This window comes from Syngnathus scovelli, chromosome 4 (assembly GCF_024217435.2).
Source record: "Syngnathus scovelli strain Florida chromosome 4, RoL_Ssco_1.2, whole genome shotgun sequence".
Taxonomy (NCBI): domain Eukaryota; kingdom Metazoa; phylum Chordata; class Actinopteri; order Syngnathiformes; family Syngnathidae; genus Syngnathus; species Syngnathus scovelli.
In genome coordinates, this window is record NC_090850.1 from 24,075,886 (window position 1) to 24,091,114 (window position 15,229).

Genomic DNA, 15,229 nt, shown 5'->3' on the forward strand with positions numbered 1-15,229 from the left:
TTATTTATTTATTTATTTAACCCAATAAGATAACTTTCTTCTATCGACAAGTCCACTGAGGAGGGCGGCTTCCCCACCCGAACGCCCGCCGTCGCGCAACCGTAATGGATGGATTCAGATCCCGCCTACTCGCTGTAGCGACAAGTGAAGCCTCCGGCGGTCATTTTGCGTTGTCACTTGCGAAGCGCACCTATCTTGAATGCATTGATTTATTTATCCGAGACCTTTTCACGTGAATTTCCCAAAATCCCTCGGAATCAAATATGAAATGTAAACCTAACCTCTGTGTTTCACTATCCACCGTACCCTGAATGTTCAACGCAAACAGTAAAATTCAGTTCCTGAGACCCAGCCAGTGTAACAGTGGCAACGTAAGATGGCTGCCGTCTGACCTCACGTGCCAGAGTCCGGGAGTGGCTCCACCCTCGATACGCGCGTGCGCGACAGCAACAAGCGCAAGTCAATATCAACTGTTGCTGTGGTGACGCGCACAATACATTCACACGCTCACACATTGTTCCGTGTCCAAGGGGCCCCCCTAACTTGACTCGGAGTAAGTTGGTCATCTAAAATATCCCAAACGAAACAAAAACAAGTTTCGATGATCGCGGGATAGCATCACAGCACTTGTTTTTGGACTTTTACGTCATTGTCGTGTTGATTGCTATTGATTGGTTTGATTGGCAGCTCAGACGCGACCATGACAGCAGGGGCGGTGGCGGCGCCGCGGATTATTCCCATCACGCAACGGGACAAACCCACGTCAAGGAACCACATTGACACTAGTACACTTGTTTGCATTCAATCAGGTAGGTGATGAACGAACGCAAATTTTGCATTTTTCTCTCGTGGGCCCGCCCGAAAATGATGATTGAATGGAACTTTTCGGCGTGACTGCGGAGGCCAGAATGATGACGGATTGCAAACGGATCTCCGATTCTAAATACGAGTGCGCATGCCTGTTGGCGCATGCGTGTTGGCACTCATCAGACACGGGCGACGCGCGTCTCTTCTACACGCTGGACGGCTCCAATCCCGCACGCGAGGCGCCTTCTGGGCCAGGAAGCGATGGGCGGCGCTACCGATCGCCTTTCACGCTGCCCGCCGGACGAGTGTGCGTCCGTGCCATGGCCGCCACCAGGTAGGGTGATGTCACTTCCTTTCGACGCCCCAACAATTGCAACCGAAAGTGCGCACTTGGTCTTTCTCATATTGGCCGTGGCTTCTTCAGAGTTTGACAAATTTCAAGTTGCAAAGACAAACTGGCTGAATCGTTTCCGAAATTCTGGGCGGTGCTCTAAATCGGCATATGGCTTCTGAGACTTTTCGGCGAGTCTGCTCATCATAGGCGGGCCTGCCCTAACCCTGCCTATTAACCTTTGGGGGTTAAGTGAAACTAGCTTTGCAAGTTGAATGACAGAAACCTAAGCAGAGCTGAGTTGACCGCTCACTCGCTCGCTCGCTCGCCTGGTTTCCTGTCGGCAGCGACGGCCGTGAGAGCGCCACCGTCACCAAAATCTTCATTGTCCGGGAGGCGGAGCCTCTGCAACAGGTACTCAATCAGCCGCCCGACCATTCCATCCATCAGTCAATCGATCGATCGATCGTTCAATCAATCAGCTGTCCCCCCTGTTACCTTCCAGCAGGTGAGCCCGGGCGAAGGCTTGCACCACCGCCACGATGACGACGTGGCGACTTTACGCCGGCTTCCAGGTTGAGATTTTTAACACGCTTTCTGACATGAACCTTGTTTGTATTTGAATCGATGACATTGCTAATGCTAACTGGCGAGCTCAGCGACTCCACTCCTGAAGCGTGCTGCTGACTCCGAATGCATGGAAAGCTGCAAAATATTGTACAAACGGCGTAGCCGTGCCTTCGTGCGCTTCCTTCCCAGAAGGGTTGAAAGTGGACGTCCGGCAACAAGCGAAGCGACAGAAACTGCATCGAGCGCCAAAGAACAGTCGAATCAACGAACGGGAGCTAAAAATGAGGCTAGCAAACAAATCGACAGCCGATCTTCCTGTGGTTTTACAAACAAACAAACAAACAAACAAACAAACAAACAAACAAACAAACAAACAAACAAACAAACAAACAAACATGTCCTTGAGCAAGACACTGAACCCTGAATTGCTCCCAGTGGTGCCTGGCAGCGCCTTTCATGGCAGCAGCCCCCTCTGGTAGCATACCTTCATTCGGTTGTACATCAGTTGTACAATGACAATAAAGTCATTCTATTCTATTCTATTGTTGTCGTTCAGGGTCAAAGGTGACGGACGGCGCCGGCTCCCTCCGGCGTCCTGGCGTGGCTCCACCCGCCGGCGTTCCCGCACGCTCAAGTGTGGAGGTAAACACACAAGAACATGCGCTAACTTGTGACGAGTGGCCGGCTTTTGTTCTGAGGCGCTTCCGTGTGTCAGAGCGCAGGTACGCCGAGGCGCCCAGACGCCACGCCGGATGCGCGCGCCCATCGCCCAAGGTAGGACGCCCGACGTTACCATCCCCTCGCCGACATACTACCGGCGGTCTTGTGTTTTACCGTGCCGCTTCACTTCTGGAAAAGCGTCTTCTGAAATTCTTAGTAGGGCCAAAAACGTTTGGGCGCCAGCCACTCAACATTGAAGGGAGGCAAAGGGCGGCGAGTCACCGTCCCCCTAATGCTCGCTCAGGGGCGCAGAGCAGCCTAACCCCCCCACCCCACCGTACATCCGCGCAAACACACACGTTGAAACGCTCGTAGACATAGCAAAAAATGCATGTGTGTGTGTCATGGTTTCCAAGTTTCTGTCTGATGTGCCGTCGCCTCCTTTTTGCCAGCACGACGCCCCCTGTTGACGGAGGACTGGTAGTGCGGCCGAACGGCGCCTGAAGATGATGATGATGGTGATGTCACACTGATGTGCCTTTGTGCGCGCGTGTTAGCTGGCGTGTTGCGTGTGGTGCCATGCTGAAGTTGCAGTAGACACGCACGTGTGTTCTAGAGGCCACGCCCACCTATGGCGTCAGCTTCGGCCTTCCCTGCAGGTAGCGCGCACACACACACACACACACACACACACGACAGCCGTAAACTCACACAAACAAAATAGCAGCACACGGCCACTTTGCACTTGATTGGCGCGATTGTTGTTGTTGTGCGTCAGGCTCAAGTTTTGTGTGCGTGCTGTGGACGAGGCAACCCGGCTGACCTGTCACACTGCTTGACGTGTGACACCCGCCTCTCCACGGTAACACAAACAGACTTGAAACCAGCACAAGTAACACGTGTCAACAAAAACGTGTGCGGGTATTAGTGTATCTCTGTCCGTGTGCGGGTTTGGTTGTTTGGCTGCAGACAGCGTTGGATGTGGACAGAGCCCCTTGTATCCAGGAGGCCTCACACACCGGCAACTTGGCCTGCTCCGCGTGTCAACGCCTCAACCGCGCCGACGCTCGCTACTGCGACTGGTGTGGCACCAAGGTGTGCGGACACGCACACACTCACAGACACATTTCTTCTGCCTCTTCTTGTATGCGTTTGTGGGTGCGCGCAGGCCGGCCCGTCCTCCCAAGAGTGCCGCACGCAGACGTCGGTAGCGCATGGCCCATCCTCTGACGTAGAGCGGGCGGCGGGTCGCCCGCGGCCGCCATGCTCGGCCGTCAGCCCGGGGAGAGGTCTGTCAGAAGCCACCCACGTTCCTACTTGCTCTCGTTGCTGCTCGGAGCCGTGTTCCTCTTACTGGCGGCGTGCTCGTCCGTCAGGTTTCTGGAGGAAACAGCTGGATCACGTGTGCGCTCACCTGAGGAGTTTTGCCCAAAACGACGCCCCCTTCAGGACGCTGCTGGGAGAGCCTCGGCTGGGCCGGGTACGACGGACGGACGGACGGACGGTTTGCGTCGCCCGCGGAAGGGAGTGGTGTCGTGCTGTCACGTCACGTCACGTCTCATCCCGTCTGGTCCGTCTCCTCCTTCCCTCAGATGACATGCGCCGTGCTTCGAGAAGACGCTCACGAGGTCAGTCTGAGCCTCAGCTTCGCAGCGGGCGGGGACGTACGCCGGGAGGTTGGACAGAAAGTGAGGAGCGCTGCTTCCAAGCGCATCCGGGCCTCGGATTCGGTTTGTGCGCTGGCCGAAAGCGGAAGCGAATGCAGCGGCGCTGAGATGGTGAGACACGCCCGTTCACACGTGGAGCTACATGTTCACATGCAAACACACGTGCTAGCATGCGCACACGCGCTCATGGAAACGTGCAGAAATGCGCATGCAAACGCACCATACGCTTCCTTTCTCTGATTTCTGCCGGCGCCAGGCCAGGAATGCGCAGCTGCTTCAGGAATTGGGCCCGGGTTGCGGTCGCGTGGCCGTTGTCCGGCACCTCCTGGAACAGGTGAGGAGTAGCGGCCAAAATGGAGGGCTCCCTCTCCAGCCGCCGACAGCTGTCCTTTCCTCGTCCCCCAGGGGGCGGACCCCGAGTGCCGAGGCAACGACGGCCGCCCCGCCGTGGCCATAGCCGCCGTCAACGGGCACCATGCCGCCGTGCCTCTTCTACTGCAGCGCGGCGCCAACATTGACCTGCAATTTGGCCCGTAGGTCCTCAGTACAATTGATGGGAACGAAAAGCGAGCCTCAAAGGTTCAGGTCCCGCCCGTCGGAGATGTTGAATCCACACGTGTGGTGTCCCTCAAGGGTCAGCGCTCGGCCCCCTTTTGTTCAGCCTATCTGCGCAACCTACCATACGCACGCGGCAAAGTGTACTAGTAGATCCCCAAGTGACAGCGCTGCCATTAAGACACCGCTGTCACTGTCTCGACGTCATTGGGAAGTGGAGGGAGGGAGGGAGGGCGGGAGGGAGGATGAACCCCGCAGCGTAGCTAAAGCTCTCCTTGCATGCATTTTGTGCAGGAGAAAATGGCAAAAGGCTTCCTTGCTTAAGATATGCAACATATGTTCACAGGGCTTTCTGCGTTGGCGCTAACGGGCTTGTCCTCTGACCCCCCCCCCCCGGCAGGATGAAGAACACGGCGCTGCACGAGGCCGCCGCGCTCGGACCCGACGGTCTCAGCTGTGCGCGCGTTCTCCTCAGGTAACACTCACTCACGAGGTCAGTCTGCACTCGTGGTTGCAAAATGAAGCGCTGGGAATCCACAAACGCCGACCGCTGCGCTCTCGCTTGCTATGCTAACATATTTCTTGAACTCAAAACGTTGGAGCAGCCTTTACGTCGGTCCATTTTTGTGGTCAACGTGGCTGATTTTTCTCCCTCGCCAATTCCCAAATGACTCTTTCTTCTCGACACTGAGAGACAAGTCCAATTGAAATGTAGTAGTCAAAGCTCATGGACGAGCGTCACGGATAAGGACGAGAACAGAGGACGTTTGCTCCGTTTTGTTTTTTTTTCTCTGAGCTGTTGTTATTTTTTCGGTTCTCGTTCACCGTTGCGTCCTCGCTACGTGCGGGCGGTCCTGATTTGCAATCACCGAAAGAAGGAGTGGGGAACCTGTGGCTCGCGAGCCAATATGGCTCTTTTCGCGACAGTAAAAACGTTATTAAAAATACATTGATACACTCCAAAAATGTTTGGTCTTAATTAAAATACATGCATATTAATGTATTTAACCTATCATTTTTCTTTTAAATGGTATGGCTCTCACGGGAAGTTCTTTTTAAAAAATGGGCATTTATGGCTCTGTCCGCCAAAAAGGTTCCCGACCCCTGACCTAAAGCAACATTGACTTGTATTGACGCGTGAAAAACAACGATTGATTGGCGATTGTTTGCGATGACCGCGCCGCCGCATTTGGCCTTTTTGTCTTCCAGCTGCAACGCCGCCGCTGGGCTGCGAAACGTCAACGGCCTGACGGCCTACGACGTGGCCGCTGCCACCGGCTGCGTCGACATGATGTCCCTGCTGCGGGAGTCCGCCGCTTTGTGACGGGCGGGGCCCACACCCTGCTAATCTCTACGAAATTCTCTCAGCGGAGAAACAAATTTCAAAAACAAAACGTGTGCGTTGATTGAGTTTTTATTGGCACACAAAAAGCGAAGGCAAAGAGAGTGCGCGTCACCGGGGGGCTTCAGCTTCAATTTGAATAAAAAAAAGTTTTTCCTCACAAATCCTTCCCTGACGTGTTATGTCATGATGGGAATTTGTTCAAGTCAGGTATTGTAATTTAAGTATTCGAGACCTCTGTTTGTCACGCGGCTAGTGGGATTTCCCACATGTCAGCAAGTCCGTGAAGGCAGCGGCGGGAAGCCGCCGGAAATGACAAGTTCCACTGGCGCCAACGCTCTTGAGTCTCTTGCACTTAAAGAAAAAAAAAAAAAAGTCCAAACTGAACTCGTGCTACGCCTTTGTGCGGACTGGCACCGACCGACCGACCGAAGCGTCAACCAAGGAAAAGAAAAGAGACGAGACAAAGGACAAGCAGACTAGACGAGCTTTTCAGCCAAGGTACGAGCAGAAAAGTCGTCCGTCGTCCGTCCGTCTGTTTGTCCCTCCCTCCCTCCCTCTGCCTGCCTTTTCCGCGGCTTTCGAGAAAGTTCCACGCTGAAAACGCTCACGTTGTCATTTGAGAACATTCCTCTTTGTTGTTCTCTCACAAAAGGTTCACGTGGTCGTGTCGACGGGGAAGGGAAGGGGAGGGGAGGTGGGGTCGACTGGGTTTCGTTTGATTGACGGCTTAGAGCCCTTGCCAAGCCGATCACGTGCCTTAACTTTAATGACGCCATGGCGATGACGTGTCCGTTGTCCGCTTTGTTGCATCGATTTCGGCCTGCATGGAAAGGAAAGAGAGAGAGAGCGAGAGCAAGCAAGCAGGCAGGCAGGCAGGCGCTCGATCTATCTGACAGAAAGAGCAAACTAAATAACGAACTCGTTTCACCCTCATTTGTCCACCAAATTTCATGCAAGAGGCAAACCGGGTACGAAAAACGCACACTTTAAAAAAAAAAAAAAAAAAACGTACAAAAAGAATGTTTAAATGTTGCTCTTCTAATGGTGACCCTCTGAGCTCAGGAATGAAATGAAATGAGCAAAGTGCCTTTTTTTTTGTAAGGAACAAAATGTCACTTTTTGTGTTTTCTTTCACGTTTGATGTCTCGTCCACCGTCAAAACTTGAGGCAAATGATTATGACTTTTCAAAAGAAACGATGTGTCATTACGTTGAAGGCCTTGCCTCGGGAGACGTGGTTGGAGATGAAACCACTACCAAGGCGTTGGGAAACATGAGTCACAGTTTGCATTTAATTCTCTGGAACGTAAACTGTCACTGGTTTTGTGTGTGTGTGTGTGTGTGTGTGTGCGTGTGCGTGTGTGTGTGTGTGTGTGTGTGTGCGTGCGCGTGCGTGCGTGCGTGCCACTCCTATGCAGAAATTGAATGTGCGCATGTGCATGTGGGCATATGCAGAAGGCAGAGCCTCATTTTGCACAATTCAGCATTTGCCGTCAAGTCGGGGTCATTTTGTTGGTGAGTCGTCACGAGGGCATTGGTCGAGGTGGCGAACGCCGGGTACGGCCGTTTTCACAATGCGGTCAGTCCTTAGGGTGAACTCCAGCGGGGGCCGGACCGGCCGGGGCGGTTCTTGCCCGCAACCTGCGCCTTTGACACCTTCGTTGCGCGCATGCGTGTGTCTTGCTTGCGCAAACTGGACTGTATGAAGGGAATATTGTCCTGGCGGCGAGGGTGCTTGTCGCACGCACTCCGGCGGCTGTTGAAAGATTTATTGGATTTGGGGGAGGGGGCGGAGCCAAAGTGGAAGGTTGGCCCTGCTGTTGCTGGGGGAACAGAGAGGATGAAAGCGTGTGCGCGCGCGCGCGGGTTGGGGCTCGTGTTTCACTGGGCGATGTTGACACACATGGCGCCCGCCGCTGCTGTCACAGTGAGTCCGAACTGAGCGCCAGGAAGAGGATGAAGGCTGAATGGAGGTAAGACTGGAAGATGGCCAAGCTCCAGCACGTCTGGAATGAGAAGGCGGGAGCGCGTACTCGCCGCTTTTGTTTCCGTGCCGATACTTTGCGTCAAAGGGGTCTCCCTCGGCTTGGCTTCTTCGCCCGTGCGGCGTCCGTGAGGGAAATGCCATGGCTGGTGTGTGTGTGTCGCAGGCCCTCCTCCTCCCCTCCCCTCCCCTCCCATCCGCCCGCCTGCCTGCCTGCCTTCCGGCTCGCAGAGCTAGGCTAGATAGCGGAAACCTCGGCGGTCGCCGAGGAGACGTTCCGAGGGCTCCTCTTGCCGAAGAGAAAAAAATGGAGGCATCGGTCCACGTCAGCAACAACGTGTGTGTGAGCGCCAGCTACGCCAGCGAGTCACGCTCTTGTCTCGTGTGCCCCCTCCCCTCAGGTGCCGCGCAAGTCCTTGAGGGTGCCGGCCGGTCCCGGGGTCATGCTCGGACCAAGAAAGACCTGGGACCTCGACCGCGCCCCCTGTCTGCGGGATCTCTGGAATAACGACTTCTCATTGGACGGTGCGTGCGCATGAGCGAGTGGCGTGACCAAGCCTTGCGCTCAACGCTAGCCTCGTTACCACGCCGCGTTGTAGAACGCGGCGGGTCGGGTCCGAGCCAGCTTGGTCCTCGTCACGAAAGGCGTGGTGTCCTTGGGCGAGACGCTTGACATAGCTTGCCTCCAGGTCGTCACAGGTGAATGAGAAAGTGTAAAACATTGAATCGAAATCAAATATAGACGTAACATGCGCACGGAGGTTTCCAGCAGAAAATACCCCCCCCTTCCCACTTGCCGATGGGATGAGAATGAGCCAATCGAGGCCGCCCGCGTTTTTCTGACCCGATTCTGGCCCGTCTAATTGTGGTGCCTGCCAGGTGTCCGCGTGTCACGCACGTGTGCGTGTGTGTGTGTAGCGAGCTCTGTAGACCTCCTGATGAGCGACGGCGAGGAGGAAGCCTCCTTCCTGTCTCTGCCCAGCCCCGGCTTTTCTCAGCGCCCCCCGCCCGGTTCCGAGCTGAGCCAGTCCAACGCGGCCAGGCAGCAGCTGCTCATCCAGGTGAGACGACGGCGTTTGCATGCTCGAAGCGCCCGCTAGAAGCCGGCCGGCGGCTGGCTTCTACTCTCTGTCCTTCCTTCCTTCCTTCCTTCCTTCCTTCCTTCCTTCCTTCCTTCCTTCCTTCCTTCCTTCCTTCCTTCCTTCCTTCCTTCCTTCCTTCCTTCCTTCCTTCCTTCCTTCCTTCCTTCCTTCCTTCCTTCCTTCCTTCCTTCCTTCCTTCCTATTTGGAGTGCTTGGACCGTTATTTCCTTGGCTTCCTCTGCATTGAGCTTTGTCTGCTGTCTCTCTATCAACTTTGACAAAAGAGTCCATTGAAGGCAAAGGATGATAACGTGGCCATATCCGGTCCATTTTTTCCATTTGGCCAACACCTTACTGTTTGCGTGCGTCCAGACTCTGCAGGACAAAGTGTGCCGCCTTCAGGCTCGCCTGGACCAAGACGCCGCAGGAGTTCGGCCCGGGGACGAGCGGGCGGCGTCCTCGGGTGAGTTCAGCTCGCCAGTTTTTTGGGTCCCACACACACCATGATGACATGATGACAGAGAGAGAGAGACTGAGAGAGAGAGAGTGCACATTCCAACAACACAACAAACTCAGCCATCTTGTATAATGGTCACTAGGGGCATATTTATTCCCTTCATCTTGTGCCGCGTGTGCATTTGTCAGGCGCCGTGGAGATAGAGCAGCTTGGCACGCGCTTGCACTCGCAGGTACGTGGACCGGCCTATCGCACGCCCGCTGTCGTGGCCACCCCAAACTTCTTGGTGGGTGCGTGCTTGCAGGTGGAGGAACTGCAGAAGAAGCTTGCGGGGCAAACGCAGGAAGTGGCCAGACTTGGCTCAGGTCCGGTGAGTAGATCCCCACTTGATGGTTTTTGACCACCCCTTATCTTTTTTGGCGGGGGTTACCTTCTCGGATCTCATGCCAAGCTCCCCCCTGCCGTCCTCGCTTCCCCGACGCAAAGATTTGTCTCGCGCTGACTGGCCGCGTGCTTTTCGGCTCGCTGAATGTCGGGCCTCGGTCACTCATCCGTGCGTACGAATGTTTGTCCTCTGCGCACGAACCGAGCGTGCGCGCAAAATCGGTGTCGGATTCGACTCGTCCCGGATTTGCAACAAGCGTTTGTGTCGGCCGTTGACGATCGGTAAAAATGTGGCGTAAAAGCCAAGTTGTTTGGAAGGCCAGCGGGAACTCGAACTTGCTCATGAGACTCTTACCTTACAGGGGGCCACAGACTTGGAGAAGCATCTGCAGCTTTTGGAGCTGGAGAACCAAAGTCTGAAACGGCAGCTGACCTCCGGCGGGGCCTCGGAGGGCGCCTGCGCCTGCGGCTGCTCTCAGGTCAGGGGGGGTAGGGGAGGGCAGGGCAGGGGAGGGGAGGGGAGGGGATGGGGGTGCGCGTGCACGTGCGCGCGCCTCCTCCACAAGTACACCTGCCTCTTCTAGTGCTAAAGTGTGGCAAAAAATATCCATACTTTGGCGTGTCCGCAGGAGGCGGAGGCTCTGCGCAGGGAGCTGATTGGCGCCAGGCAGCGCGAGCGCCAGCTGGCCGACGTGGAGAGGCGGCTGCTGGACAAAAGCGCCCAGGTGGACGCGTTGCAGCGACAACTGGAGCGCAGCGCCCCCGCGCCGCCGGACCTCTCCGGTCCTCATCCGGGAATTTGCCAGCGCGACCTCCGGGACCTTGCGCGCTGTGAAGAGGCGCCGCCGCTGGCCTCGCCACTGGCCTCGCAGGTACCGGCGCATTGCCGGAGAGCGAGCGCCTTTAGGCGGCCGGCGCTGAACATTGTTGTGCTGGTCAGACGGCGGCGGAGGAGACGGAACCTCGGCTACGCGTACAAAACGCTTTGCTGCAAGAGCAAGTTTGCGTGCAGCGCCACCTGCTGAGGGAGCTGGAGACGCAACTGCAGCAGTCGCAGAGGACGTGCGCCCAGCTCAGGACGCAGGTAAGTAACGCTCGCACGCTAACGGCATGTGGAGGAGAGCTGGCGCCAAGAGAAACGGCGCTTTGTGCAGTCTTCTGTCCGTGCCGGTATTTGCTTTTGGCGTGAGCCAAAAGCCGTCGTTACTCCCGGTGAAACGACTCAAGGCGGTGTGAGCGCGCACGGCTCCGGCACGAGCCAAGAAGTAGCCCAATCCCGGTTTAGACGTTAGCCTAGCTCAGCCACGGCGGCCACGTGACCGTGCGATGCTGGCTTTCAGGTGGCGGTGTACGACGGCGAGATGGAGCGTGCGCACAAGCGGCTGGACGGCGAGCTGCTGCGGCTGAAGGAGGAGAAGGAGCGCGTCATCCAGGAGGCCTTCGTCAGGGCCGAGAGCCAAATGAAGGCCGTGCACGACAACCTGGCAGGTCAGACAAATGGAGCGCAAAGTGAATTCCGCCACCGAGCGGTGATGGCGCGCCGGCGTTGCATTGCCCGGTCGAGACTTTGATTGCTGCTTTAGGAAAGAAAGCAAGCAATGCGTGGCTTTCCAATTGCCGCACAGCGGCTTTATGCTTTTGCGCTGAGTCTGCATTGTCGTCGGTATGGCCGTCCGTTTCAGGTGTGCGCAGCAAGCTGGCGGGGCTCCATCCCGCCTTGAGGACGCTCACCAGCGACTACAACACGCTGAAGAAGCAAGTGCATCACTTCCCCGCCATGCTGCGCAACGCCATCGACGACGCCAAGCGCGAGGTGGGAGCGAGTGGCAACGCTGCGAGCGAGCGAGCGAGCGAGCGAGCCTGGCTCCTTCAATTGAGCGTGTCGCCGCATGTGCAGATCTGTCACCTGATCGGCGAGGTGAGCGTGACCAACCAGAAGCTTGTGGACAAATACAAACGGGAGATGAACCTGAGGAAGAAGATCCATAACCAGCTGGTCCAGCTCAAAGGTTTGTCCACCTCACTTCACCCTTTTGGAGGCAATCTGTTTTACGTTGATGATTGGGGTGGAGATTCCCCCCCTCAGCAAAAGGGAGAAGCGTTCCAATGGAACCACGTCTTGGCAGCTTCTGAGCTCTTTTGCGGCACGCTTTGTCGCCAGGAAATATCCGGGTGTTGTGCCGCGTCCGTCCCGTCCGCGGCTGCGGGGAGGACGGCGACGCCTTGACCTACGACCCGGACGACGACGGCGTCCTGTACCTCGACGACAAGGGCAAGGTGACGACCTTTGAGCTGGACAAAGTCTTCGGGCCGCAGGCGACGCAGGCGGAGGTGAGCGAGCTCGGCCGGGCCGGGCCCAGCCCAATCCCACCCCCTTTTTGACGGCGGCGGCCTTTGACTGCAGGTGTTTGAGGAGGTGGAGGCGCTGGTCACGTCCTGCGTGGACGGCTTCCACGTTTGCATCTTCGCCTACGGACAGACGGGCTCGGGGAAGACTTACACCATGGAGGTCGGCTTCAGCTAGGGTATGAATATGCAATTTGGTCTCTGCTCATGTAAACACGTGCGGGCAGGGCGTGGCGTCGGACCCGGGCCTGAACCAGCGAGCGCTGCGCCTGCTTTTCTCTCGGGTGGCCGACAGAAGCCCCGAGTGGGAATTCCACATCTGCGTCAGCATGCTGGAGATTTACAATGAGGCGCTGAGGTGAGCGTCCGTCGCCGCGCTCGCCGCGGTCGGGGTGACGCTTACGTGCGTCCATGGCCGCTCAGGGACCTCCTCAGCGACCGGCCGGCGGACAGACTGGACATCAAGATGAATCCCGACGGCAGCGGCCAGCTTTACGTCCCCGGACTGACGCGTGTGGCCGTGCGCAACGTCGACGACGTCAATCAGGTATGGCGCTGCTGGATTTGCGCTCGTCCCATTCTCGTGTCGCTGTGATCTTGGCTTTTAGTCTTCTTCTTGATGTTGAGAAAGCTGAAATGGACGGAGCCTTACTCGGTCGAGTTCCACAGCCGCTATTTCAAAGCCTTTGCACAAAGTCCAGCGAGGCAAAAGCGGAGGAAGGAAAGGGGGGCGGCGTCCGACGCATCGGGCCCAGACCTCCTCTTTTGTCTCGGCCACGTCCAACGCGCCTCGTCAGAATCCCGGTTGCGTGACATTTGAACTGCGCTGGCGCCGCGCTTCAGGTTCTGGAGGCGGGGCGAGCCAGCCGGGCGACGGCGTGCACCGACCTCAACGAGCGCAGTTCTCGCTCTCATGCTCTGCTCATGGTCAGCGTGGCGGGACTCAACGGCACCACGGGGACTCGCACGCAAGGTGATGCCGCGCCGTCGCCTCGCCTCGGCCCGGCCGTGTGACGTCCTTCCCTTTGCCCTCAGGGAAGCTGAACCTGGTGGACCTGGCCGGCTCTGAGCGGGTGGGCAGATCGGGCGCCGAGGGCGGGCGCCTGCGCGAGGCTCGCCACATCAACAAGTCTCTGTCGGCGCTGGGCGACGTGATGGACGCGCTGCGCCGTAAGCGCGCTCACGTCCCCTTCAGGAACTCGCGGCTCACCTTCCTGCTGCAGGACAGCTTGCGAGGGGACAGCAAGACGCTGATGATGGTGCAGGTGCGAGCGCCGGCGCGCGCTCGCTGGCTCGCCGGCGCGCTGGCTGCCGCCCCGCTTACTCCTCGCCGTGCTCCCTCAGGTGTCTCCGGCGCCGGCCGACGTGAGCGAGTCGCTGTGTTCGCTGAAGTTCGCTCAGCGCGTTCGCAGCGTGGAGCTCGGCGCCTGCGGGAGGCCAGACAGCCGCTCGGCTTCATCCTCGCCGACGCACCAAAGCCTGGAGGTCAACTCGCTTCTTTCCAGTCCGTCCGGCCTCCGCGGCCGCGCGCTTTGCAAATAGACGTCTTTTGTGCTTCTCGCTTGGCGTGCGTGTTTCCCACTCCCGGTCGGGCGCGACGAGTCACGAGGCCAAAGCCCGGCGACTGTACGACTCGCGGCGATCCGCTTTGGGTCGGCGGCGGCGCTGGCGCTGACTTTGGTCGTCTGTGCAGAGGGACTCGGCCCCAGGGCCCCTCCCCTTATCCCGTAGCAGCAGCGCCGGCTCCTCCTTAAACTCGGCAGCGCCGGCCGGCTCTCGACGGAAATCCAACGCGCAACTCTCCACGGGTACGTGCGCGCAAAGCCGGCTTTTGGAAAAGGTGCCAAGTCAAGCATTTGCAAAGGATCGTAGGCACAAATGATGATCAGTCTGGCAAGCCGAAGCGGGTCCGCCGCAAAGCCCGCCGCCCTCCACTGCGGCCCGGCCTCAAAACGAACCCTGTTGTCAAATGAGTTGTTTTTTTTTTTTTTTTTTTTTTTTGCATTCACGACGTATTCTTGACGAGCAACGTCACTCTTTGGCGCCGCAAGTCTATCCTCAATCGGGGGAGAGAGAGAGACGACGGTCGCTTAAAGTTTTATCCACTCATGGGCTGTGAATCTACAAAGTTCCTTTTGAATGCCAGTATTGACGTTAGATTTGACTTTGAATTCATCTCGCTGGAGTGTGCGGCGATAGACGGTAGCGTAGTTGCGCTCGTCGTCAATGCGCTTTTCAATCCACGCTCCTAGCCCTCATTAGCCCGTTTGCGCCGCCTCCATCCTCGGGAGAAACCAAATGAGGCGATTAGCCGCCCGTCCGTTCCAACGCCGACGTTGCTTTCATCAACTTATGCGCGTCACCCGACCTGTCACTTGTTCTTCGCAGGGCGACTGAAGATGGCAGCGTGAGGAGCGCGCGCGCGAGCGTCGCCGTGGCGACGGTGACGCCTTTGGCCGTCAACGCCCGACAGCAGTGTTCCGCTTTCTTGCACTTTCCACAAACTTACCAGTGCTCGTCTTTCAACGGCTATCGGACTTTGAGGTTTTCTTCCGATGACGCCGCTCCTCTCGCTCCGGCCGGCCGATCGAGCGAGCGAATATGCGAGGTGGACTTTTGCTATCGACCATATTGGGTGCGTGAGGTGACTGGAAGTGGTTGTTTGCTTTTTTTTCTTTCCATTTTTAATAAACATGAAAACTAGAAACATTCTTCAGCTGCGTGATGAGTTGTTGCAACTCGGCAAATGGCGGTCGGTCGCGTGTCATTCCAACGAAAGCAACCGCAGGGGATGTGGGTCGATCAAGTCGTTCTGTCCTGTAAATAACAATAGATGCCTAAGAACCACGTGCCTGGCGTTATTCCACATGGGAATATGTTTGTGGGTGGGATACTGTCATTGTACTATGTAGAATGACAATAAAGGTTTTCTGATTCTGTGGAGGAGCGTCTGGCTCTTATCATGAAATAGCTCTTCATCCATTTTATCCAGCTAAAACAAACGAGAGATTTGACAAAGCGATTGTTGTGCGTTGTGTTTGT

At 56.8% G+C, this 15,229-nt stretch overlaps 2 protein-coding genes across 10 annotated transcripts; both read left to right on the top strand.

Moving 5' to 3' along the window:
• The first annotated feature begins 162 nt into the window (after positions 1-162).
• Positions 163-6,096, top strand: dzank1 (double zinc ribbon and ankyrin repeat domains 1). Of its 6 annotated transcripts, none has more exons than XM_049718532.2 (18): positions 171-553; positions 688-809; positions 991-1,141; positions 1,486-1,552; positions 1,644-1,713; positions 2,265-2,350; positions 2,424-2,482; positions 2,821-2,848; positions 2,926-3,027; positions 3,147-3,230; positions 3,338-3,463; positions 3,537-3,657; positions 3,745-3,872; positions 3,961-4,146; positions 4,292-4,369; positions 4,441-4,568; positions 4,991-5,065; positions 5,800-6,096. In XM_049718532.2, the coding sequence occupies exons 2-18, from the start codon at positions 701-703 to the stop codon at positions 5,912-5,914; spliced, it is 1,713 nt and encodes a 570-aa protein (XP_049574489.1). In that variant the 5' UTR covers positions 171-553; positions 688-700; the 3' UTR covers positions 5,915-6,096. The 6 variants fall into 6 exon arrangements, with proteins under 6 accessions (XP_068506517.1, XP_049574493.1, XP_049574494.1 ...); XM_049718534.2 differs by having other exon boundaries at positions 398-553; positions 3,745-3,848; XM_068650416.1 differs by lacking the exon at positions 4,441-4,568 and having other exon boundaries at positions 163-553.
• Positions 6,097-6,241: 145 nt separating this feature from the next.
• Positions 6,242-15,128, top strand: kifc3 (kinesin family member C3). Of its 4 annotated transcripts, XM_049718525.2 has the most exons (21): positions 6,505-7,907; positions 8,320-8,443; positions 8,837-8,979; positions 9,373-9,463; positions 9,646-9,689; positions 9,762-9,827; positions 10,204-10,320; positions 10,471-10,713; positions 10,782-10,925; positions 11,182-11,329; positions 11,524-11,654; positions 11,739-11,850; positions 12,003-12,172; positions 12,246-12,350; positions 12,415-12,545; positions 12,611-12,734; positions 13,031-13,160; positions 13,223-13,452; positions 13,532-13,672; positions 13,881-13,995; positions 14,576-15,128. In XM_049718525.2, the coding sequence occupies exons 1-21, from the start codon at positions 7,902-7,904 to the stop codon at positions 14,596-14,598; spliced, it is 2,538 nt and encodes an 845-aa protein (XP_049574482.1). In that variant the 5' UTR covers positions 6,505-7,901; the 3' UTR covers positions 14,599-15,128. The 4 variants fall into 4 exon arrangements, with proteins under 4 accessions (XP_049574481.1, XP_049574480.1, XP_049574482.1 ...); XM_049718524.2 differs by lacking the exon at positions 6,505-7,907 and adding an exon at positions 6,242-6,433 and having other exon boundaries at positions 13,881-15,128; XM_049718523.2 differs by having other exon boundaries at positions 6,503-7,907; positions 13,881-15,128.
• The last annotated feature ends 101 nt before the right edge of the window (positions 15,129-15,229 follow it).